Source organism: Gobius niger, assembly GCF_951799975.1.
Source record: "Gobius niger genome assembly, chromosome: 3".
NCBI lineage: Eukaryota > Metazoa > Chordata > Actinopteri > Gobiiformes > Gobiidae > Gobius > Gobius niger.
Genome location: NC_136854.1, coordinates 42,323,459 through 42,350,187, shown reverse-complemented (window position 1 = coordinate 42,350,187; position 26,729 = coordinate 42,323,459). Strand labels below are relative to the sequence as shown.

At 35.9% G+C, this 26,729-nt stretch overlaps 1 protein-coding gene and 1 long non-coding RNA gene across 2 annotated transcripts in view; both read left to right on the top strand.

Moving 5' to 3' along the window:
* LOC306960924 overlaps positions 1 to 26,729 on the top strand; it is a 60,027-nt gene that overhangs the window by 24,766 nt on the left and 8,532 nt on the right. The gene's annotated exons all lie outside the window — the stretch shown is intronic.
* On the top strand, positions 1,227 to 26,558 carry LOC306960818 (ectonucleoside triphosphate diphosphohydrolase 7-like). Its single transcript, XM_079553392.1, has 14 exons — positions 1,227 to 1,293; positions 1,681 to 1,778; positions 7,456 to 7,620; positions 15,461 to 15,666; positions 16,489 to 16,639; positions 17,695 to 17,798; positions 17,874 to 17,933; positions 18,015 to 18,163; positions 20,054 to 20,217; positions 20,290 to 20,494; positions 21,845 to 21,964; positions 22,041 to 22,126; positions 24,735 to 24,896; positions 26,334 to 26,558. Exons 2-14 carry the CDS (start codon positions 1,771 to 1,773, stop codon positions 26,551 to 26,553), a joined length of 1,800 nt encoding a protein of 599 aa, XP_079409518.1. The 5' UTR covers positions 1,227 to 1,293; positions 1,681 to 1,770; the 3' UTR covers positions 26,554 to 26,558.

Sequence of the window (26,729 nt, the reverse complement as noted above, 5' to 3'; positions counted from 1 at the left end):
GTCATCCTTTCAGATTCCGGTAACTCCCAAGGAGTTTGCTATTGTTATGGACGCTATTCCTCAAGGTGTGCTCATGTTATTTCGGGGTGGGGTTCATTCACTTACCGAGAGGCCAATTGCTTCTTCTTTGTCAATCTTTGAGACTGTTGTGGGCAAAATCTGTTTTGCCTCCAGTCCTTCCATGAGTAACAAAAAAATTAGAGCTTTACTTCAGAAAGATATTGCTACTGTGCCTTATGTCATTCACTACTGGAGGCAGTTTGTACCTGATATCAAATGGACCACTGTATGGACTTTACCTTCTAATATACCTGGTTACAAACAAATTTCGGGATGTGTGTTTTAAACTGCTCCACAGGTGCTACCCAGCAAAGCAATCTCTACACAAGGACATTGACTGTAGCTGCTCCTTTTGTCATCAGGACAATGAAACTGTTATCCACCTATTTTGGAAATGCCCCTTCACTGTAGCTTTTTGGAAAAACTTTACTCGTTATATACAAACTTATATCCTTAATAACTTTTCACTTACATACTCTGATGTGCTTTTTGGTTTTTACAATCCCTGTGGCTCTAAACGAAAATAATTTTATGTGATAAATCTTTTTATTATTTTTGCAAAATTTCACATTCATAAATGTAAATTTTCCGGTAAAAATCCCTTTTTTAAACTCTACTTGCTCGAAATGGTGCAATATAAAGAATCAATACGTTCCTCTTCAAACCCTAAAGCTGTTAAGACTCTTGATGCTTTAACCTGTTTTGGGTGCTGCTGCTAATTTTGTATTTATTTTTATTATTATTTCTTTATTATGTTATTTTTTTTTGCTTAACCCCTGGCATAAATGTTTATAACATTAAAATAACTGTTCAATAAAAAAATAATAAAATAATAAAAAAAAAAAAAAAAAAAAAAGAGGATAAAAAAAAAAAACGAAAAACGCTTTAAAAATATCAAAAATAATTTAAAAAAATATTATTATTAATCAGTGATTAAAGATTAAAACATAGCTACAGATATAACTAGTAAATACTAGTTTTAATAAAAAGTTTCGATAAAAAGATAAAATGGAGGAAGAAGAAGAAGAACACGTCTGACGCAGTTACGTAAAGAATGACGTACTTTACACACGTGACCGGAAGAGTTCCCTCTCCTTCCTTCTCGCTCAGCTTCAGCTTGGTTTAAATGCCCCAGGATTTGATCATCTGCGGAGGTTTTTTGAGTTTTCCTGGGAAATATACGCTTGATTTATTTTATTTATCCGACATGGCGAAGAAAAGGCGCTGTTTTGTGTGAGTCCGTGAGACGTAAACATAACGGGACAGCCGGCTTGTTCCAACTCTCTCATATCTGATAGTTACTACGTGGTACTGGCCTCTTCTTCTTTCAAAAACAAACGAAGACTTTAACGTGTAAATTATTCTCAGACAAGATTAAGATTATGTTATATGTGCTTGATTTACAACTACATTTGACAACGGAACGGGGTTATGCAATAATGTGATACCGGCTTTCGACACCTGTTTTGAAATAAAATCGCATTTCCTCCGATACAATTGAGTTTTTGCCAACATGTTAAAAGTATAGCTAGTTAATAAAGGGATGGCATGTTTTAAACTTCACCAGTAGTTGCTGTAAATGTTGCCCTATGTCTTATCTTGTTTTTTTCCTGCCGACAGATAAGGTTCCCTCATCTGAGCTGGAGCAAATTGTACAAGACAACATGAGGTGACGATTGGAAAACGCTGAGCTCCCCAGAAACAGGACTTATGGCAAGGTAACGCCGAGACACAGTGTTTACTACCTCTGAATAGTGCCTTCACTGGGGGTTTTGCTTTAATTCGTTTTAACTCATTGCTTTCTGTAAATCAACTATGACAGTAGCTAGGGCTGCTCGATTATTGAAAAAATAATAATCACGATTATTTTTCTGTCATAATTGAAATCACGATTATTCAAACGATTATTTGTTGCCTTTAAAAAAATCCAGCAAAAAAGTAACAAAAATCCATCAAAAAAGTGACAAAAATCCAGCAAAAAAAGACAAAAATCCAGCAAAAAAGTGACAAAAATCCATAAAAAAGTGACAAAAATCCATCAAAAAAAGTGACAAAAATCCATAAAAATGACAAAAATCCAGCAAAAAAGTGACAAAAATCCATAAAAAAAGACAAAAATCCAGCAAAAAAATTACAAAAATCCAGCAAAAATATTACAAAAATCCAGCAAAAAAGTGACAAAAATCCAGCAAAAAAAGACAAAAATCCATCAAAAAAAGTGACAAAAATCCAGCAAAAAAAGACAAAAATCCAGCAAAAAAGTGACAAAAATCCAGCAAAAAAATTACAAAAATCCAGCAAAAAAATTACAAAAATCAGCAAAAAAAAGACAAAAATCCAGCAAAAAAGTGACAAAAATCCAGCAAAAAAATGACAAAAATCCATCAAAAAAAAGACAAAAATCCAGCAAAAAAATTACAAAAATCCAGCAAAAAAATTACAGAAATGAGCAAAAAAATGACAAAAATCCAGCAAAAAAGTGACAAAAATCCAGCAAAAAAAGTGACAAAAATCCATCAAAAAAAAGACAAAAATCCATCAAAAAAAAGACAAAAATCCATCAAAAAAAAGACAAAAATCCATAAAAAAAAGTCAAAAATCCATAAAAAATTACAAAAATCCAGCAAAAAAAGTGACAAAAATCCATCAAAAAAGTGACAAAAATCCATCAAAAAAAAGAAAAAAAATCCAGCAAAAAAAAAGACAAAAATCCAGCAAAAAAATGACAAAAATCCAGCAAAAAAATTACAGAAATGAGCAAAAAAATGACAAAAATCCAGCAAAAAAGTGACAAAAATCCAGCAAAAAAAGTGACAAAAATCCATCAAAAAAAAGACAAAAATCCATAAAAAAAAAGACAAAAATCCATAAAAAAGTGACAAAAATCCATCAAAAAAAGTGACAAAAATCCATCAAAAAAAAGACAAAAATCCATCAAAAAAAGTGACAAAAATCCATCAAAAAAAAGAGAAAAATCCATAAAAAAGTGACAAAAATCCAGCAAAAAAAGTGACAAAAATCCATCAAAAAAAAGAGAAAAATCCATAAAAAAGTGACAAAAATCCAGCAAAAAAAGTGACAAAAATCCAGCAAAAAAAAAGACAAAAATCCATCAAAAAAAAGACAAAAATCCATAAAAAAGTGACAAAAATCCAGCAAAAAAAAGACAAAAATCCATCAAAAAAAAGACAAAAATCCATAAAAAAGTGACAAAAATCCATCAAAAAAGTGACAAAAATCCATAAAAATGACAAAAATCCAGCAAAAAAGTGACAAAAATCCATTAAAAAAAGACAAAAATCCAGCAAAAAAATTACAAAAATCCAGCAAAAAAGTGACAAAAATCCATCAAAAAAAGTGACAAAAATCCAGCAAAAAAGTGACAAAAATCCAGCAAAAAAAGTGACAAAAATCCATCAAAAAAAAGACAAAAATCCATCAAAAAAAAGACAAAAATCCATAAAAAAAAAGACAAAAATCCATAAAAAAAAGACAAAAATCCATAAAAAATTACAAAAATCCAGCAAAAAAAGTGACAAAAATCCAGCAAAAAAAGTGACAAAAATCCATCAAAAAAAAGACAAAAAATCCAGCAAAAAAAAAGACAAAAATCCAGCAAAAAAAATGACAAAAATCCAGCAAAAAAATTACAGAAATGAGCAAAAAAATGACAAAAATCCAGCAAAAAAGTGACAAAAACCCAGCAAAAAAAGTGACAAAAATCCATCAAAAAAAAGACAAAAATCCATTAAAAAAAAGACAAAAATCCATAAAAAAGTGACAAAAATCCATCAAAAAAAGTGACAAAAATCCATCAAAAAAAAGACAAAAATCCATCAAAAAAAAGACAAAAATCCATAAAAAAGTGACAAAAATCCAGCGAAAAAAGTGACAAAAATCCATCAAAAAAAAGAGAAAAATCCATAAAAAAGTGACAAAAATCCAGCAAAAAAAGTGACAAAAATCCAGCAAAAAAAAAAGACAAAAATCCATCAAAAAAAAGACAAAAATCCATAAAAAAGTGACAAAAATCCAGCAAAAAAAAGACAAAAATCCATCAAAAAAAAGACAAAAATCCATTAAAAAATGACAAAAATCCATCAAAAAAGTGACAAAAATCCATAAAAATGACAAAAATCCAGCAAAAAAGTGACAAAAATCCATTAAAAAAAGACAAAAATCCAGCAAAAAAATTACAAAAATCCAGCAAAAAAGTGACAAAAATCCATCAAAAAAGTGACAAAAATCCAGCAAAAAAAGACAAAAATCCAGCAAAAAAGTGACAAAAATCCATAAAAAAGTGACAAAAATCCATCAAAAAAAGTGACAAAAATCCATAAAAATGACAAAAATCCAGCAAAAAAGTGACAAAAATCCATAAAAAAAGACAAAAATCCAGCAAAAAAATTACAAAAATCCAGCAAAAATATTACAAAAATCCAGCAAAAAAGTGACAAAAATCCAGCAAGAAAAGACAAAAATCCATCAAAAAAAGTGACAAAAATCCATCAAAAAAAGACAAAAATCCAGCAAAAAAGTGACAAAAATCCAGCAAAAAAATTACAAAAATCCAGCAAAAAAATTACAAAAATCAGCAAAAAAATGACAAAAATCCAGCAAAAAAGTGACAAAAATCCAGCAAAAAAAAGACAAAAATCCAGCAAAAAAATTACAAAAATCCAGCAAAAAAATGACAAAAATCCATCAAAAAAAAGACAAAAATCCAGCAAAAAAATTACAAAAATCCAGCAAAAAAATTACAGAAATGAGCAAAAAAATGACAAAAATCCAGCAAAAAAGTGACAAAAATCCAGCAAAAAAAGTGACAAAAATCCATTAAAAAAAAGACAAAAATCCATCAAAAAAAAGACAAAAATCCATCAAAAAGTGACAAAAATCCATCAAAAAAAAGACAAAAATCCATAAAAAAAGACAAAAATCCATAAAAAATTACAAAAATCCAGCAAAAAAAGTGACAAAAATCCATCAAAAAAAGTGACAAAAATCCATCAAAAAAAAGACAAAAATCCAGCAAAAAAAAAGACAAAAATCCAGCAAAAAAATGACAAAAATCCAGCAAAAAAATTACAGAAATGAGCAAAAAAAAGACAAAAATCCAGCAAAAAAGTGACAAAAATCCAGCAAAAAAAGTGACAAAAATCCATCAAAAAAAAGACAAAAATCCTTAAAAAAAAAGACAAAAATCCATAAAAAAGTGACAAAAATCCATCAAAAAAAGTGACAAAAATCCAGCAAAAAAGTGACAAAAATCCATCAAAAAAAGTGACAAAAATCCATAAAAAAGTGACAAAAATCCAGCAAAAAAAGTGACAAAAATCCAGCAAAAAAAAGACAAAAATCCATCAAAAAAAAGACAAAAATCCATAAAAAAGTGACAAAAATCCAGCAAAAAAAGTGACAAAAATCCAGCAAAAAAAAGACAAAAATCCATCAAAAAAAAGACAAAAATCCAGCAAAAAAAAAGACAAAAATCCAGCAAAAAAATGACAAAAATCCAGCAAAAAAATTACAGAAATGAGCAAAAAAAAGACAAAAATCCAGCAAAAAAGTGACAAAAATCCAGCAAAAAAAGTGACAGAAATCCATCAAAAAAAGACAAAAATCCATAAAAAAAAAAGACAAAAATCCATAAAAAAGTGACAAAAATCCATCAAAAAAAGTGACAAAAATCCATCAAAAAAAGTGACAAAAATCCATCAAAAAAAGTGACAAAAATCCATCAAAAAAAAGACAAAAATCCATCAAAAAAAAGACAAAAATCCATAAAAAAGTGACAAAAATCCAGCAAAAAAAGTGACAAAAATCCAGCAAAAAAAAAGACAAAAATCCATCAAAAAAAAGACAAAAATCCATAAAAAAGTGACAAAAATCCAGCAAAAAAAGTGACAAAAATCCATCAAAAAAAAGACAAAAATCCATCAAAAAAAAGACAAAAATCCATCAAAAAAAAGACAAAAATCCATAAAAAAGTGACAAAAATCCATCAAAAAAGTGACAAAAATCCATAAAAATGACAAAAATCCAGCAAAAAAGTGACAAAAATCCATTAAAAAAAGACAAAAATCCAGCAAAAAAAAGACAAAAATCCATCGAAATCGTAATCGAATTTCGATTCATTGCACAGCCCTAACAGCAGCTTAGACCGAGACTTTAGTGTATTACATGGAAGAGACTTGACTGCCTCTGTGTTGACATGTTTCTCTTATACTGTTATCTTATACCTCATTTTATTCAACCCTGGATGATACTGATACCGATGCTGATGCTGATACTGATACTGATACTGATGGCACAGGGAGCTTTGTTTATTAAGCCTGACTAAATAATTTCCATCAACAGCTTTTCATTTTTTTTGCAACAAAATCAAACTGCAAAGTCTAAAACCTTTTGACTAACATATATGACAAGACTGTTCACCCCCCGTAGTGAAGTTAAATCATCGACTGGACTGGGTTGGTTGAGCTGAGGACGTAAGAAGAAGAAGCGAAACGTCCTCAACTCAACCAAACCCAGTCCAGTCGAGGATGGGGCTTCACTGCAGGGAATACTTCCTGGATGAACGAGAGCCTTCACAAACACATGACCCACCTTACCTATGGGCGGTTGGTGGTGGTTTCAGGCAGTGTTTCCCAAACATACTTGAGGAATTATCAGTGGGTACTTGGCATTATGATTGATTAAAGGGGGGGTATTATGCAAAATCGACTTTTTCAAGCTTTACATCATGTTATTATGTCACTCCCTCATTAAAAACATGCCTGAAGTGTTGCCTTGGCACATTCACGTATTTTTGAGTAATCTGTAAAAACTCTGATGGCGGCCATTTTAGGGATAGGTTTGCCTGAGTCCTCCTAGGAACGCCCCCACCTCCTGGAGACGCCTCCGAGCTTTCGTCACCAGCCGAGTAACCAACCACTGCTCCTCAGCAGAACCCCCTCCCCACTGATGCCACAGACAGCGTGTGGAGGGGGCGTGTCTAAAGGCTCAGAGGTTCTTAAAGAGACAGAGGCCTATTTCAAGACATTCACTACAGCCATTTTGAGAGAGACATTTTATACAAGGCAGTTATTCTAATTTACTGCATTTACAGACCAACAGAAGGTTTGTCATCATTGTAGTGTGATATAGACTGGTGCTATGGGACTGAAAAAAGCATAATACCCCCTCTTTAAGAAAAAGACACCTCGGCTATAACAAACATAATGTAATCATGAACTAATAATAGACTAATTATGAACTAATTATGAATAAATATTAGTAATCATGGAGTTGACAATATTTACAATACTAAACTTCAGCAGGATCCAAACAGGTCTTTGGTTTGAAATGCTGCCACTTCTCCTGTGACACGCGTGTGTTTGATGTTTTCTTCAGGATCACGTTGTCGTGCGTGCCGGCCTCCTGGTACTGCTCTGTGTCGTCGGTGTCTCTGGGCTGCGTTTCCCGACAGAGGCTGCTGGTTCTCCTCGTGCTGCTCTGCTCTGCTCTGCTGCTGCTGCTGCTGTGGAGCCCGCCAAGGCGCAACGCACAGCTCAACAAGTGAGAGCCAGTTTACAGGGAACGCATACAACAACGCATAACATGGAAGCCTGTTTATACCTGAAATCTACTGTCGTTAGGGGTGGAAAAAAGATACTTTTCTGGAAATTTTCTGGAAACTTTCACTGGGAACTTAAAGCCACACCGTTGAAATTCAAGCTTTTGTTTTCTGACAGATATTTTCAGCATTGAAAAATACCTCAAACAAACATGTGATTTTGCTGTGAGCGGCTCAGCTCTCCTAAGACATGACTGTAGCTTTACCGTGAGTGGGTGCGTCTCCAGCTCGTTTCCATGGAGATGTGACTTAGTCTCGCCAACCAGACTCCGCTTCTTTACAGAAGAGGCTCTGGCAACACTCGCGCTTTCAAAGGAAGTGACGCAGCGATATGGAGCCGACCGACCAATCAGAGCAGCTCCTGAACGGGCGTCACGTTGTTGCGCCTTTGTTTTGTAGTTTTTCAACACAAGCAGCCACTTCACGTAATGCTCCGGTTTGCTTGTGTTCTTAAGTTTTTCTGACATAAACGACAGAAGTCATTTACTGAACTCCGTGTGGCCGGAGCGCCATTGTAAACGTCCCAATGATACAACTTTCTTGTCTCTGTTTCTGTCGTCACATCCGCTCTGTTCTCATTGGCTGCTATGGGCTTCGGTCGTCCCACATTAGTCCCGCCTCAAGCAGTAGCTTTTCTACGACAGGGTCGCCAGACTAGTCTCCTGTTTATTAAATAATAAACATCGGAGATTAGTCTGGATGCCAGGCTATATGTGACTAGAGTCAGCAGAATTTGAGATTTAAACAGGTTAGGTTCCCTATCCAAGTCCATTCTTGGATTACCCACTGCAGTAACAGCATTTTCTGTGTCGAGCTGGTCATTAGGAGCATGTTTTATACTGATGGCAACAGTATCGTCCAAAATGTTACGCAGTGTGCCTTTAAGCTTAAAAAACATTTGTTTTGTTGAAGTAACAATTGAGCTTGTAGCCACCCATTAATTATGTTTTTGAACCATAAAACATGCATTTGAGTGATTTCACATGCCATACAAGACCCATAGAAGAAATGTAATGAAAGAAATGAAACATAACACAACTTAAAGGGGGGGTATTATGCAAAATGGACTTTTTCAAGCTTTCCATCATGTTATTATGTCACTCCCTCATTAAAAACATGCCTGAAGTGTTGCCTTGGCACATTCACGTATTTCTGAGTAATCTGTAAAAACTCTGATGGCGGCCATTTTAGGGATAGGTTTGCCTGAGTCCTCCTAGGAACGCCCCCACCTCCTGGAGACGCCTCCGAGCTTTCGTCACCAGCCGAGTAACCAACCACTGCTCCTCAGCAGAACCCCCTCCCCACTGATGCCACAGACAGCGTGTGGAGGGGGCGTGTCTAAAGGCTCAGAGGTTCTTAAAGAGACAGAGGCCTATTTCAAGACATTCACTACAGCCATTTTGAGAGAGACATTTTATACAAGGCAGTTATTCTAATTTACTGCATTTACAGACCAACAGAAGGTTTCGGCATCATTGTAGTGTGATATAGACTGGTGCTATGGGCCTGAAAAAAGCATAATACCCCCTCTTTAAAAATGTGTATCCGGCTGTAACTTAATCTTGCATGAAATCTTGTCTTACACTTCCTACGCGGCTCTACAAACAACAAGTGAGAGCAACTTTACACAAATATCAAATATCCACCCAGCTCAGCGACAAACCAGTCAGGGCAAATATTTACTAATATCAGTTTACACGGCCAATTTAGGCGTGCAAATACACACTAAAAACACATGTATTACCGGTACTAGGCCGGCCCAGTACTCAGAAAACTACTCAGCTCATGGTGCACATTTTAAAAGACCATATTGTATTGTTTGCACAGAATCTTATAACTGCAGCCTTTGTGATCCATCCACACTGCAGCTCTGACTTGTGGCTCTTTCTGCTGCCCTGGTTCTTTCCTAATATAATAGAAAGGTGCATAAGGGGTGCGTTTGATTTCACTCCTGTTCCAGTCTTTCTCAGAGTTGTTGTGCAACCGTTGCACGTACTGCCCACACAGCTAAAAATACGAACAGAGCTGATAAATGATGGCACAGAATGAGAAAGATCCCAGCTGTTTCACGTGTCCTTGAACACCACACGGTCTGTTTTTAGTGTTTGATCACTCTTTAACCTCTTGAACGGGAATCTGAACGGATCCCATTTTCTCCAGTTTGGCTTTACCCTAATCAAAAAGCTTCCTGGGAAAAAAGCACCAAAACAGCCACAAAAAATGAGAAGAAAACAAGGATGTAAACGCAACAAAAATGTGACAAAAATTCAACAAAAAAGTGAAAAAAATTCAACAAAAATGTGACAAAAACTGAACAAAAATGTGACAAAAATGTGACAAAAATGTGACAAAAATGTGACAAAAATTCAACAAAAATTAATCAAAAAAATGACAAAAATTCAAAAAAAATGTGACAAAAATTCAACAAAAATGTGACACAAATTCAACAAAAATGTGACAAAAATGAAACAAAAATGTGACACAAATTAAACAAAAATGTGACAAAAATTCAACAAAAATTCATCAAAAAAATGACAAAAATTCAACAAAAATGTGACAAAAACTGAACAAAAATGTGACAAAAATTCAACAAAAATTCATCAAAAAAGTGACACAAATTCAACAAAAATGTGACACAAATTCAACAAAAATGTGACAAAAATGTGACAAAAATGAAACAAAAATTAAACAAAAATTAAACAAAAATGTGACACAAATTAAACAAAAATGTGACACAAATTCAACAAAAATGTGACACAAATTCAACAAAAATGTGACACAAATTCAACAAAAATGTGACACAAATTCAACAAAAATGTGACACAAATTCAACCAAAAAGTGAAAAAAATTCAACAAAAATGTGACAAAAATTCAACCAAAAATTGACAAAAATAAAAAGTGACAAAAATTCAACAAAAAAAATTACTAAAACTCAAAAATTTGACCAAAAAGAAAGAAAAAAAAAACATTAAAAAAGTTACCCAACACAGCAACAACGCGAGGAAAAATATCAGTTTTGTGGGTCTTAGCTTTCAAATGAGGTGTTACACAGGCCTATATAATAGCCAAAGAGGACAGAATGCATTTGGTTCAGGCGGGTGGTAAGAGGTTAACAGGTTTTCAGTCTAGAAGTGGGCGATCGGGACAATCCTGAAAGCGCTCTGTAGAAAATATGCAAGAGAAAAATAAATGTTGACAGTTTTTTTTTATTTGGCCAAGAATGCAAGAATGTTCAACAGATACAACAGTGATCTTTTATAAGCGAAGCAGCTCTGATACAATGTTATCTGTGTGGGATAAGTTGGACAATGGATTGTTGTGTTCAAGGTGAGAGATGCAGCAGGTCACAGCACCTGATTATCACTTTAACCCGTTAACTCCCACCTGAACCGAGCACATTTTCTCCAGTTTGGCTTTACCCCAGTCCAAAAGCTTCTGGAAAAAAGCAACAAAACTGAGACGAAAACAATGATGGAAATGTGGCAAAAATGTCACAAGAAATTGACGAAAAAATGACAAAAATTGTGACAAAAAAATGACAAAAATGTGATGAAAAATTTGACCAAAAAAATGACAAAAATTTGATTAAAAAAACGACGAAAAAATGACAAAAAAATGACAAAAAATGACCCAAAAAAGACTAAAATGTGACAAAATGCTATAAAAAAAAATGATAAAAAATGTGACAAAAATTCAATAAAAATGTGACACAAATTCAACAAAAATGTGACAAAAATTCAATAAAAATGTGACAAAAATGAAACAAAAATGTGACAAAAATGAAACAAAAATGTGACAAAAATGAAACAAAAATGTGACAAAAATGAAACATAAATGTGACACAAATTCAACAAAAATGTGACAAAAATTCAACCAAAAAGTGAAAAAAATTAAACAAAAATGTGACAAAAATTCAACCAAAAAGTGACAAAAATAAAAAATAAAAAGTGACAAAAATTCAACAAAAAAAATTACTAAAACTCAAAAATTTGACCAAAAAGAAAGAAAAAAAAACATTAAAAAAGTTAGATCATGTGGCAAAAATGTCACAAGAAATTGACGAAAAAATGACAAAAAATGTGACAAAAAAAATGACAAAAATGTGATGAAAAATTTGACCAAAAATTGGATTAAAAAAATGACGAAAAAATGACAAAAAATGACAAAAAATGACCCAAAAAAGACTAAAATGTGACAAAATGCTACAAAAAAAAATGATAAAAATGTGATAAAAAATTGACAAAAAAAACAAAAATCTGACAAAAAATGACAAAAATGTGATAAAAAAAAATTGACAAAGAAATGACAAAAAAGTTACAAAAATGAGTTGAATACCCAACAAAAAAAATGATGGAAAAAAAATCTGACGTGAGGAAAAAGATCTTCTCGGTTCAGGCGGGAGTTAAGAGGTTAAGCTTTGGAGCGAGGTCACGTTCAGGGACGCTTTAATATGAGAGATACAGAATTTTGCTTCCTTGTATCAGTGAATATTTTATTAACCACCAGTGTCCCTGAATGTGAGGGAAACATGTTCAAGCAAAACGGTTTTATTAATAACATTTTACATGATGCAAGAGCTGTGTTTGTTCAAAGAAATGAATGACCTAATCACAAAGCTGAATGGATAAATCCAGTTTAGCCATTTAACTTATGGCTCATGGTAAGTTTATTTGTAGAGCACAATTCATACACAAGGCAATTCAAAGTGCTTCACAGGTGCATAAAATTACAAGATCAAGTGGCTTTAGTCATAGGTTGCCAGATCCTACGGCTAAATCCAGTTTGAAAATGAACATAAATGAACTTTCACACTTCCACAAACCAGTGCTAGCACTAGCTAGCTGCTAGCTTTTATCGAATGTGTATTTATTCAAGAGATGCCCAGCATATCATCAGCGCAGCAATAGGAACAAAAAATAAGTTTCAGCATTTTAAGACAAATTTAAGACGAAAGACAAAAAAAAAAAAGGAAGCGGTAAGAAAGAGGAGTGTAAAATTGATACAGTTTCAAATGTATTTTGTCATTGAAAGTGGCAATAGTAGTACTAGTCATAGGTGAGTAGTATTAGAAGTAGAAACAGGTCAAAATAATGATGTTGTCTGGTCTAAACTGGGTCTTCCATTGCAAAAAAACCGCATCATTTGGATAATTTGCTCACAGCATAAACATTTTTCAAGAAGAATATCTTAAAGGGATATTTCAGGATTTTTGACATGGGGCCTCATTTCCTAGTTATCCAGAGTGTTGTTGATTTCTGGAGATGTTTTTTTTTTGTAATTCATGCAGTTCTTATATTTGAAGAGTTACGTGGCGCTAGGCTAGTGCATTTCTATGGTATCAGCTAGCCTGCATTAACAACAGTCTGACCCGCTCCACAGAGCACCTGAGGCAAATCACTTATAACGCCAGACTAACCATATAAATGCCTTGCAGTAGCCTAGCGCCACGAAACTCTTCAAATATAAGAACTGCATGAATTACAAAAAAAATATCTCTAGAAATCAGCAACACTCATGTCAAAAATCTTGAAGTATCCCTTTAACTTCTTAACTCCCACCTGAAACCGAGAGGATCTATTTCCTCACGTCATCAGATTTTTTTTCCATCATTTTTTTGTTGGGTATTCAAGTCATTTTTGTAACTTTTTTGTCATTTTATTGTCATTTTTTTGTCAATTTTTTTTATCACATTTTTGTCAAATTTTTGTCACATTTTTATCACATTTTTGTCATTTTTTGGTACAATTTTTATCCCATTTTTGTCACATTTTTGTCATTTATTTTTGTCAATTTTTTGTCATTTTCTCGTAATTTTTTATCAATTTCTTGTGACATTTTTGCCACTTTTTCATCAATTTTTCATCACTTTTTTGTCAATGTTTTCTCACTTTTTTGTCACATTTCCATCATTGTTTTCGTCTCAGTTTTGTTGCTATTTTCAGAGCTTTTTTCCAGAAGCTTTCGGACTGGGGTAAAGCCAAACTGGAGAAAATGTGCTCGGTTCAGGTGGGAGTTAAAGGGGGGGTATTATGCAAAATGGACTTTTTCAAGCTTTACATCATGTTATTAAGTCATTCCCTCATTAAAAACACGCCTGAAGTGTTGCCTTGGCACATTCACGTATTTTTGAGTAATCTGTAAAAACTCTGATGGCGGCCATTTTAGGGATAAAACGCCTGATTCCTTCAGGAAACGCCCTCGACCTCCAGGAGACGCCTCCGACCTTTCGTCACCAGCCGAGTAACCAACCACTGCCCCTCAGCAGAACCCCCTCCCCGCATTGTCCAGCCCTAAGATGTAAACAGAGTCATCATGGAGGATTAGCTTCATGTGTTGTGAACCGGAGCCACAGCAGACTTTTACAAAGACACACATCAGTGTTTCTGTTACCTAAACACCCAGGATTAAAACCGGTGACAAGAACACTTATTTCAGTGTCTGGTTCTGCGCTGGGCCTTGATGATGCACAGAGCCTCCGGAGAAAGCTAATGCTAAGCTAAACCTCGAGTCATCACGTGGAAACGAGAAATATGCACAAATAAAGTCAATAAAACCACCACACACATAAAGAACCGTTTAACAATGATCACACACGGAGCCTGGCTTGTTGATTTGGAAGTTTGTTGCTCACATTTCATCTACAGTGAGTCGTAGCCGAGTGGTTTTTGTCCCGGAGCTAACAAGCTAGCCACGACAAGCTAACGGGAAAATTCACTGAATACAAGCAGCATATTATGCATTGAAAACGTCACTAAAACAGGCAACTGCTTGAAGCAGCCTTTATGATGATCAGACACGGAGCCTGGCTTGTTGATTTCGTAGTTTATAGTCACATTTCATCTACAGTGAGTCGTAGCCGAGTGGTTTTCTCCCGGAGCTAAGGCACTATTAGCCGCCACAAGCTAACAACCTTCACCTTCACAACATTCATTGAAAACAGGCAGCATATTCTGCACAAATAACGTCAATAAAGCAGCAACTACTCGAAGCAGCCTTTACGATGATCACACAATGAGCCTGGCTTTACACATTTGTGGTTTATTGCAGACTTTTCATCAACAATGAGCTGTAGTCGATTATAACAAGCTAACGGGTAACCTCGAAAAACCATTGTCCACCTGCACAGATAATGTCCGTCTTTTGAATGGTATGGGCTCCTGCAGATCCTGGTGTCGTCCATGGGGGTATAGTTAGAGATCCATAGGGCATGGCAGATGCAAAGAAATAACCTCCAAACAGCAGTTATTTTTCAGGCAAGAGCCCCTTCCAAGCGTCCGGTGTGGAAGGTTTGTCTCCAAATAATATCCTGTGTGGCCATTGTTCACAAAGTGATAAACAGTAGCTCAACAATAAAAATTAAAATGCACCGATCGTAGTTTCAATACTTTGGAGACGAGCGGAGTGTTGTGATGCCACAGACAGCGTGTGGAGGGGGCGTGTCTGAAAGGGTCAGAGGTTCTTAAAGAGACAGGGGCCTATTTCAAGTCATTTGCTACCGCCATTTTGAGAGAGACATTTTATACAAGGCAGTTATTCTAATTTACTGCATTGACAGACCAACAGAAGGTTTCGTCATCATTGTAGTGTGTTATAGACTGGTGCTATGTGGCTGAAAACAGCATAATACCCCCTCTTTAAGGGTTTAATGTCATAACGACGACCCAAGTTCGGTTCTAGTGTATTTATCTTTAAATCACAAACGTTGCCTTTGATGCTCGAAGATAAGTTTCAAATACTATCCTATACTACTAAAACTATCCGCTCTCCTCCCTCTGTGTCAGGTACCTGTCCATAGCAGAGTCCATGGAGGCCACGGACACGGAGAACCGGTTGCTGAACTACGGCGTGGTGGTGGACTGTGGCAGCAGCGGCTCCAGGGTCTTCGTTTACTACTGGCCCCCGCACAACGGGAACCCGCACACGCTGCTCGACATCCAGCAGATGAGAGACAAGGAGCGCAAGCCCGTCGTTCTCAAGATCAAACCAGGTATCTGAACTCGCAAGCATGAAGGTCCCCGGTTCGAATCCTGGGTTGAAAGGGCCGTTCTGTGTGAATATGGGGTCGGTGACACTAGGGCTGTGCAATTAATCGAAATTCGATTACGATTTCGATTACAACAGTAAACGATTACAAAATTGGCATAATCGCAAAAAATCGATTTATTTTTTTCAATTTTTTATTTTTATTTTTATTATTATTATTTTTTTCAATTTTTGGATTTTTTTCACTTTTCTGATGGATTTTTGTCTTTTTTTGCTGGATTTTTGTCATTTTTTTGCTGGATTTTTGTAATTTTTTTGCCGGGTTTTTGTCACTTTTTTGCTGGATTTTTGTCACTTTTTTGCTGAATTTTTTTCTTTTTTTGACTGGATTTTTAGTCTTTTTTTTTTGCTGGATTTTTGTCACTTTTTTGCTGGATTTTTGTCTTTTTTTGCTGGATTTTTGTCATTTTTTTGCTGGATTTTTGGCCCTTTTTTGCTGATTTTTTTTTGCTGAATTTTTGTCACTTTTTTGCTGAATTTTTGTCACTTTTTTACTGGATTTTTGTCACTTTTTTGATGGATTTTTGTCACTTTTTTACTGGATTTTTGTCACTTTTTTGCTGAATTTTTGTCACTTTTTTACTGGATTTTTGTCACTTTTTTGATGGATTTTTCAAAGGCAACAAATAATCGTTTGAATAATCGTGATTTCAATTATGACAAAAATAATCCTGATTATTTTTTCAATAATCGAGCAGCCCTAGGTGACACAGCGATATCTCTGTTATGATGAGTAATTGCCTAAAAGCGCCCTTGTCCCTCGCAGGGATCTCCACTCTGGCCAAAACGCCGACCGCCGCCAGTGACTACCTGCAGCCGCTGCTCAGTTTCGCCGCGGCTCACGTCCCCAAAAGCAAACACAAGGAAACGCCGCTGTACATCCTCTGCACCGCGGGGATGAGGCTGCTGCCCGAGAGGTACGGCTCCTCCCCCCAGTCCAACCTCGGCAGCATCGATTTTTTTTTTAACCTCTTAACTCCCGCCTGAACCGAGAGGATCTTTTTCTTCACGTCATCAGATTTTTATTCCTTAATTTTTTTTGTTGGGTATTCAACTCATTTTTGTCACATTTTTGTCATTTTTTATCAAATTTGATCATTTTTTGTCATTTTTTTGGTTAATTTTTCATCCAATTTTTGTCATTTTTTTGTCACATTATTGTAATTTTTTCGTCAATTTTTTACATTTTTTTGGTCAAATTTTTATATAATTTTTTAGCATTTTTTGTCAAATTTTTGTCATTTTTTTGTCAATTTTTTATCAAATTTTTTGTCATTTTTCTGTTAATTTTTCATCCAATTTTTGTCATTTTTTTGTCACATTATTGTAATTTTTTCGTCAATTTTTTACATTTTTTTGGTCAAATTTTTATATAATTTTTTAGCATTTTTTGTCAAATTTTTGTCATTTTTTGGTCAATTTTTTATCAAATTTTTTGTCATTTTTCTGTTAATTTTTCATCCAATTTTTGTCATTTTTTTGTCACATTTTTGTATTTTTTTTGTCAAATTTTATCACATTATTGTAATATTTTCGTCCATTTTTTAAACAATTTTGTCAATTTTTTATATAATTTTTTATCATTTTTTGTCACATTTTTGTCATTTTTTCATCAATTAATCAAATTTTTATCACATTTTTTACATTTTTTGTCAAATTTTTATATAATTCTTTTCATTTTTTGTCACATATTTGTCATTTTTTCGTCAATTTTTTATCCGATTTTTGTCATTTTTTGTCACATTTTTGTATTTTTTTTTGTTTTTTTCATCAATTTTTTGTCAATTTCTTGTGACATTTTTGTGACATTTTTGCCACTTTTTCATCAATTTTTCGTCACTTTTTTGCCAATGTTTTCTGCTATTTTCACAGCTTTTTTCCAGAAGCTTTTGCTTTGGGGTAAAGCCAAACTGGAGAAAATGTGCTCGGTTCAGGTGGGAGTTAAGGGGTTAACTCTCTGTTTTTTCTCCAGCGAGCAGGCGGCCATCTTGGAGGACGTAGTGAGCGACGTTCCCCTGGAGTTCGACTTCCTGTTCTCAGAGTCTCACGCTGAGGTCATCTCTGGCAAACAGGAAGGTGAGAAGTCCAATACGCTTACGACATTAACGCCGCTGTACCTTATGAAGAGATTACACTTGCTTTTGTCTGTAGGGGTCTACGCGTGGATCGGTATCAACTTCGTCCTGGGCCGATTTGACCACGCGGATGAGGGTGAGTTCGAAATGTCAAAGACGGTCCAATAACTCCGCAAGAACACATTAATGTACCGTCATTTCTGTGCTGCTGCTTCAGAGGACGCCACGGTGGAGGTCACGCCCAGTTCTCAGAGCCATCACCCAATCAGCCGCCGGCGCACGGTGGGCATCATGGACATGGGCGGAGCTTCACTGCAGATCGCCTACGAGGTGCCCGGGGTGATCAGCTTCAGCTCGCCACAACAGGTCAGCACTGGGAACCGGGACGGGCATGATTAAGGCTTTAAAACATTCCTCTGAGTAGCAAAGTGAGGATGACTTCCCCATAGCATTAACCTCTTACCCTCCGCCTTAACCGAGCGCAGTTTCTCCAGTTCAGCTTTACCCCAATCTAACAAGTTCTCACCTGGCCCTTACAGCATATTGGCCAGAGTAACGCCTCAAAGCCAAGACATAAAAACAGATCCTTTTCCTCGCATTGCTGCCTCATTGTTGATGCTTTTTCACATTCTTTTTCATTTCATATTTGCCAGAGTTTGACACATTTTTGTTGTTTTTTGGTCACATTTTAATTTATTTTTTGTCACATTTTTATTATTTTTTGTCACATTTTTATTTATTTTTTTGTCACATTTTTATTATTTTTGTCACATTTTTATTATTATTTTGTCACATTTTTATTATTTTTTGTCACATTTTTATTATTTTTGTCACATTATTATTATTATTTTGTCACATTTTTATTATTTTTTGTCACATTTTTATTATTTTTGTCACATTTTTATTATTATTTTGTCACATTTTTATTATTTTTTGTCACATTTTTATAATTTTTTGTCACTTTTTTAGTTTTTTGTCACATTTTTATTATTTTTTGTCACATTTTTATAATTTTTTGTCACTTTTTTAGTTTTTTGTCACATTTTTATTATTTTGTCACATTTTTATTATTTTTTGTCACATTTTTATTTTATTTTTTGTCACATTTTTATTATTTTTTGTCACATTTTTATTATTTTTTGTCACTTTTTTAGTTTTTTGTCACATTTTTTTCCTACATTTTTATTTATTTTTTGTCACATTTTTATTATTTTTTGTCACATTTTTATTTATTTTTTGTCACATTTGTATTATTTTTTGTCACATTTTTATTTATTTTTTGTCACATTTGTATTATTTTTTGTCACATTTTTATTTATTTTTTGTCACATTTTTATAATTTTTTGTCACTTTTTTAGTTTTTTGTCACATTTTTTTCCTACATTTTTATTTATTTTTTGTCACATTTTTGTTTTGTTTTTTGTCACATTTTTATTTTCTACATTTTTGATTTGATTTTTTTTTTTTTACACTTTTTCCAATAAACCTTTACATTTGGGTAAAACTGGAGAGAAAGTGCTCTGTTCAGGTGGGCGGTGGTGGAGCATGGTAATGCTAGCGGCAGCTAATCAAGGTTGGGACAGAAACTATCATAGAAATATCTAGAAAATACCTAGAAATAAACACCATGTACACCTATATATTTATCATAGCACCATTGGCTCTGTGTTAAGAAGCTTCTGCATCCTCATATACAGTGGGGAAAAAAAGTATTTGGCCAAAATCCAATACAATGTCGATGTGAAACTGACCAAATACTTTTTTTCCCCACTGTATCACCAAGATCTTGTATTGATGAGGGTTTCTGTGGGGCATTAAAAATCTTTTAATTTCAATTATGTTAAAATTAAGGCATTAGTTGCCTTTTAAAAAAACATTCAATTGATTCCAAGTAATTTATTCATCTAAATGACTTTGGAAATGGGGACATTGTTCGACCTTTTTACACTCGAGGCCTGTCAAAAAAATACGGTCCAAAACACATTCATTTCATTATATTTATTTCATTCGAAAGCAACATTTTAAAACTACAACTAAACCACTAAGCCAATACAGTTTGAATGAAACAGAGCAGAAGAGAAGAAAAAGATCGTATGATATCTCCCCCTTTTGTGTGTCAGTTTCTTCTGCATGTGGCATTAAAAATCCAGTATTGACAAGATTCTCAGCTGCAAGATGGCCGCCACACTTGTCGCCACAGCGGTGTGAATGTCCAGTCTCGAGTGTGAACCAGGCCCGGCTCTTGTGTTTCCTCAGGAGGAGGCTGGTAAGAGCGTGTTGGCGGAGTTTAACCTGGGCTGCGACGTGGAGCACACGCAGCACGTCTACAGAGTCTACGTCACCACTTTCCTGGGCTTCGGAGGAAACATGGCCCGACAGAGATACGAGGACCAGCTCTTCAACAGCACAATGAGCAACAGGTCGGCCTGACGAGTGTTACTGACACAGGCTCAGATGGTTTGAGGATAAATCGTAGTGTCCTCTGTCTCCAGTGTCCGGTCTCCGTCCGCTCTGGGCCTGTCCGCTGAGCAGCCGCTGTTGGACCCCTGTTTGCCCGCGGGCCTGTCGGACTCGGTGCCGCGCGGGAATAGAACCCTCCACCTGCGCGGTCAGGGCGAGTGGCCCCGCTGCCAGGAGGCGGTGCGGCCGTTCCTCGGGCTGCACAACGGCACGATGTCGCCCGGAGGAGTTTACCAGGTCAGATACACAACGGGAAGGCACCAGGAGGCCGGAGGATATATTTACATTCTGCATTCTCTGACAGTTAGATGCTTAACCTCTTAAAGGAATAGGCCACCGTTTTTACATTCTGAGATATGCTCTTACCTAACCTTAGCCGAGTTAATATATACCCGTCTAAAGACTTCCCCCGCTCACTTCCGTCAATAACCTTTAGGAGTTACTGCGCGGACGTTGTGCTCCTTGTATCATTACGCCTCACAATATAGTTCCCCTTTTTATCTGCTTATAAAATCGACATGTTACATTCCTGGGTAAATATACTTCGCATGAAAACACTTCACGTAACTTTAGTTAAATAGGGAACATGTGGAAGAGCTTGGTAGCTTCTATCGTGAGCTTTTTTGGAGCTACATGACATGTGGGAGAGGCTGCGTATGTGCTCCGTTTGCCTGACAGAGCGCACGGACAAAGACCAGACGGGGATATATTAACTCGACTAAAGTGAGGTAAGAACATATCTCAGTATGTAAACACAGTGGCCTATTCCTTTAACTCCCACCTGAACATATTTTCTCCTGTTCTCCAAATTCTCCAAATCTATTATTATTTTTAGCTTTGGAGTTTACCATTACAAGTTTATTATATTTTAAAGAGGGGGTGTTCTGCTTTTTTCAGTCCCATAGCACCAGTTTATAGCACAGTACAATGTTGACCAAACCTCCTGTTGGTCTGTAAATGCAGTAAATTAGAATAACTGCCTTGTATAAAATGTCTCTCTCAAAATGGCTGTAGCGAATGTCTTGAAATAGGCCTCTGTCTCTTTAAGAACCTCTGAGCCTTTAGACACGCCCCCTCCACACGCTGTCTGTGGCATCAGTGGGGAGGGGGTTCTGCTGAGGAGCAGTGGTCGGTTACTCGGCTGGTGACGAAAGCTCGGAGGCGTCTCCAGGAGGTGGGGGCGTTCCTAGGAGGACTCAGGCAAACCTATCCCTAAAATGGCCGCCATCAGAGTTTTTACAGATTACTCAGAAATACATGAATGTGCCAAGGCAACACTTCAGGCATGTTTTTAATGAGGGAGTGACATAATAACATGATGGAAAGCTTGAAAAAGTCAATTTTGCAGAATACCCCCTCTTTAAGAATAGAATAAACTTGTAATGGTTTGGTCCTCGGACCCAAAACCTGCTTTCTTCCAAGGATCATGAGGATTATGGTAATAAGAAGTTTGCTTTCCCTGCCACATTTGGTGCTTGAATCCCAAAGCAAACCCTTATTTGTTTTGTTTTGTGATGACATGGATGTGACAAAGGGAGGGTTAACTTGCTGCTGATACTTCAACACTGCTCTTTTTGTATTTTCTAGGCCCCGATAAACTTCAGCAACAGTGAGTTCTACGGTTTCTCCGAGTTTTATTATTGTATGGAGGACGTGCTGCGCATCAGAGGCACTTACGACAGCCGCAAATACTCCCGCGCCGCCTCGGTAAGAAACACTGCGGCCTCTGCGCTTTCAAAACTGCTGCCACATTATGACTGACAACTGCATCTGTGTGGCCCAGGATTACTGCGCCACCCAGTGGTCCATCCTGAAACAGCGACTGGACAACAAGCTCTTCTCCCAACAGGCCGACCTCAACAGACTCAAGTGAGACCATTTACACGGCACTCATTCACCCGGTTTATCAGATGTTATTTATAATGACCACTGGGGGTCAAGGTACTGCCTTACTTAATTAAAAGTAAAAATATGTTTGTCAAATATTACAATACAAGTATACTTTTCATTAACCTCTTGAACTGAGAGGATCTTTTTCCTCATGTCATCAGATTTTTTTTTTCCATCATTTTTTTGTTGGGTGTTTTGTAACTTTTTTGTAATTTTTTTTTGTCATTTTTTCGTCAATTTTTCGTCACATTTTTTGTCATTTTTTGTCACATTTTTGTGGTTTTTTTGTCACATTTTTGTCGTTTTTTTGTCACATTTTTGTCAATTTTTTTTTTGACATTTTTTGTCACATTTTTGTCATTTTTGTCAATTTTTTGTCCATTTTTTGTCCATTTTTTGTCCATTTTTTGTCGTTTTTTTTGTCACATTTTTGTCTTTTTTTGTCACATTTTTGTCGTTTTTTTTTTTTTTTTTTTTTAATGTTTGTCATTTTTTTGTCATTTTTGTCGTTTTTTTGTCACATTTTTGTCATTTTTTGTCAAATTTTTGTCATTTTTTCGGCAATTTTTTTTCAATTTCTTGTGACATTTTTGTGACATTTTTGCCACTTTTCCATCAATTTTTTGTCACTTTTGTCATTTTTTGTCAAATTTTTGTCATTTTTTGGTCCAATTTTTTAAATCATTTTTTTTTCACATTCACATTTCCATCATTGTTTTCGTCTCAGTTTTGTTGCTATTTTCACACCTTTTTTTCCAGAAGCTTTTGGACTGGGGTAAAGCCAAACTGGAGAAAATGTGCTCGGTTCAGGTGGGAGTTAAGGGGTTAAGCACCAAAGTATATCCTGTTAAACATATTCAATATTTAAGGTAGACAGATACAAATAATAACTTTACGGCTACAAAAGCATTAAAATCACAACGAATCCTCCTCCTGTACCCGACATGGGGAACAAACTGTCTTCCTTGTTGTGATTCAGTGGCATTGACACCACAGCGCCACCTACTGTTTCAGAGTGTAAGCCATCAACAAAAGCACAACTCAAGTAAAGGGCAGATGTGAGTGTAGTACTTAGTTAAATTGACTTTGTTTTTGTGTTGATCTCCAACAAACACAAAAATAATATGTCTCTAAAGTCACGTGTCGTTTACAGTCTTACCTAAGAAGAAGAAACAAATAATGGAACCATTATAATTTAAGAAGAAAATGGTTTTAACCCTTAACTCCCACCTGAACCGAGCACATTTTCTCCAGTTTGGCTTTACCCCAGTCCAAAAGCTTCTGGAAAAAAGGTGTGAAAATAGCGACAAAGCTGAGACGAAAACAATGATGGAAATGTGACAAAAAAGGGAGAAAAACTGATGAAAAAGTGGCAAAAATGTCACAAGAAATTGACAAGAAATTGACAAAAATTTGACAAAAAAATTTACAGAAATGTGGGGGAAAAAAGACAAAAATTTGATAAAAATTTGACAAAAAAAATGACAAAAATGTACCAAAAAATGACAAAAAAAAGTTACAAAAATGAGTTGAATACCCAACAAAAAAATGATGGAAAAAAAATCTGAGGTGAAAGGAAAAAGATCCTCTCGGTTCAGGCGGGAGTTAAGAGGTTAATTTGAATGAAACTCCTCTGTTACAGTAATGAACATGTACCAAAACCTGTAAAAAAAAGAAATGACAAAAAATTACAGAAAATGACAAAAATTTGATAAGAATTTGACACAAAAAATTACAAAAATGTGACAAAAAAAATGACCAAAAAAAAGATAGAAATGTAACAAAAAATGACAAAAATGTGACAAAAAAATGACAGAAATTTAGCAAAAAAATTACAAAAAATGACAAAAATGTGATTAAAAAATTGACAAAAAAATTACAAAAAAGTAGGGCGGCTCGATTATTGAAAAAAAAAATAATCACGATTATTTTTGTCATAATTGAAATCACGATTATTTGTTGCCTTTAAAAAATCCATCAAAAAGTGACAAAAATCCATCAAAAAGTGACAAAAATCCAGCAAAAAAAGACAAAAATCCAGCAGAAAAAAGACAAAAATCCAGCAAAAAAATGACAAAAATCCAGCAAAAAAGTGACAAAAATCCAGCAGAAAAAGACAAAAATCCATCAAAAAAGTGAAAAAAAAATCCAGTAGAAAAAAAGACAAAAATCCAGCAAAAAAGTGACAAAAATCCCAAAATCAAAAATTAGAAAAAAAAAATTTAAAAAAAAAAAATTATAATCGATTTTTTGCGATTATGCTAATTTTGTAATCGTTTACTGTTGTAATCGAAATCGTAATCGAATTTCGATTAATTGCACAGCCCTACAAAAAAATTACAAAAAATGAGTTGGAATACCCAACAAAAAAATGATGGAAAAAAATCTGAGGTAAAAGAAAAGGAAAAAGATCCTCTCGGTTCAGGTGGGAGTTAAGAGGTTAATTTGAATGAAGCTCCTCTCTTACAGTAATGAACATGTTGCTGTACCAATCATCCACTAGAGTGCGCTGGTGTCCTTCAGTGAGATTGTGCAGTTTGCTTTTGAAGACCTGAGACATGTTTGTTTCTCTGTGGTTGTGCTGCAGATACCAGTGCTTTAAGTCGGCCTGGATGTTCGAGGTGCTGCACTCGGGTTTCCGGTTCCCTGCGGATTACTCCAGTCTGAAAACCACGCAGCTCGTCTACGACCGGGAGGTGCAGTGGACTCTGGGAGCCATTCTCTTCAAGACGCGCTTCCTCCCGCTCAGGTAACCGTCAGTCAGAAAAGGCAACTTCCAAGGGGTCTTAATAGAGCTGAACAATTAGAAACAAAACTCAACTCTCAGGCTATCGTTGTAGTCATGGCGATATAAACAGTGATATTCTCAGCACATCCCCGTCTAAAATTCGGTCTTAAATCCAGGGTAAACTGGTCTTAAAAATGAACGTTCAACGACCCAATTATTTGCGCACAATTGAGTTTAAAAAGTCGACAAATAAATGCAGAGAAGCAGCGATGTGGTCCGAGAGGGCGAAGCGACGCTGACGCTCTGGCCACCGCCACAAACAACGTAAACTCAGCGATAGTCGAGGCAGAAGGACTCTCCTACAGAGCTTTATCCTCCACAAACAACGTAAACTCAGCGATAGTGGAGCGAGGCAGAAGGACTCTCCTTCAGAGCTTTATCCTCCACAAACAAACACGAAGTCAGCAGAGTTTAGGAATCCAGAACATGACTGAGGTGTTGCTGATGGATCCGTAATGCTGCTGTCGGGGGAAAGATACGTCCAATATGAAACAACGTGGAGATAATCCTTCACTGTAAATATCCAACTCAAGGTCATGAACGGCCTCATTCACAATAAAGTTTGACCAGATGTTGGGAAACACAAAGCGAACGCTCCTCTGCTCAGGGACAGAAGGAAAGAGAAAGTCCTGTTACTTTAGAAACACGTTTCTCACTTTGTTCATCAAAACATCTGACAAACAAGTTTAGAAAACATCAAACCGAGACTAGATTCTGGCCTAATAATAATATCATTAAAATAATTATGATCATTAATGAGTTGTAAAGTTGACAGTGTTTTGTTCTGTGCAAACGAGTGGAAAAGCTGCTTTTATTTTTAGAAACAGTTTACAAAGTATTACAAAGCATTTTAAATACAAAAACTAATAATCTGTTGTTTTCTTTCATTCAGTCGATAATTGTGAGTAATTATTCAATCTCAATATTCTTATTATGGGATGAGGTTGTTCAAACTTGAATGGTTAAAATGCCTAAGTTCTTACATTTGTACATCCCACTGTGAAATCAGAAACAACAGTTTGACACTTGGATTTTTGTGACAGTGATTTTCTTTACAGTCCGTTTATATATCGCGCGTTCAAAAACAGGTCTTATTTTGGAGATTTTGTGGTCTTAAAAAGGTCTTAAAAAGTCTTACATTTGACTTGTCCAACTCTGCAGACACCCTGTATTCATTCACTTTTTAAATTTAAGCTGCCCCCTAGTGGCTGGAGTGAGCAAACCTTTTTGACAAGGTCAGGAATTCATGCTCCTCAAAGGGTCACATTAAATCATCTGACACATGTGGACTAAACAAAAGAATCCTGCTGAATCTAGAGCTTTCCCTTGCCTTTGTGTGAGTGTGACCCCGGGTGAACAAACCAGTCAGTAACGTCTTCCTCTTCCTCTGACTCCCAGGGATTTGCAGCAGGAGTCTCTGCGTCCGAACCCGAACTCCAGCTGGCTGCGCTCCTCCTTCGTCTACAACCACCACGTGCTGTCCGTCTGCATCCTGGTGGTGGCGCTGTCCATCCTGCTGTACGTGCTGAGGCTGAGGCGGATCCACCAGCGAGAGCAGAGGCAAAACGAGGTCCTGAACCTGCTGTGGGTGGAGGAGGGAGAGGCGCTGCTCCCCTGAGACGCCGAGGAGGCCGAGTCTGTGGCCCCCAAACCCGCTGCACGGGCGCTCATGGACGAGTAAGAAACACTTGAGCCTCTCCTCCTCCAGGGCCCTCGCTTTTTCACTCGGACTTTATTCCAAAAAAGGGAGAAAACCACATTTCACAAGCCGCACTCGCAATCCTGGAGAAATGT

Coding starts and splice junctions, on each gene's coding strand:
- LOC306960818 (XM_079553392.1), top strand. Junction 15,667..16,488: donor CGTTCTCAAGATCAAACCAG/GTATCTGAACTC, acceptor TGTCCCTCGCAG/GGATCTCCACTCTGGCCAAA. Junction 21,965..22,040: donor AATACTCCCGCGCCGCCTCG/GTAAGAAACACT, acceptor TGTGTGGCCCAG/GATTACTGCGCCACCCAGTG.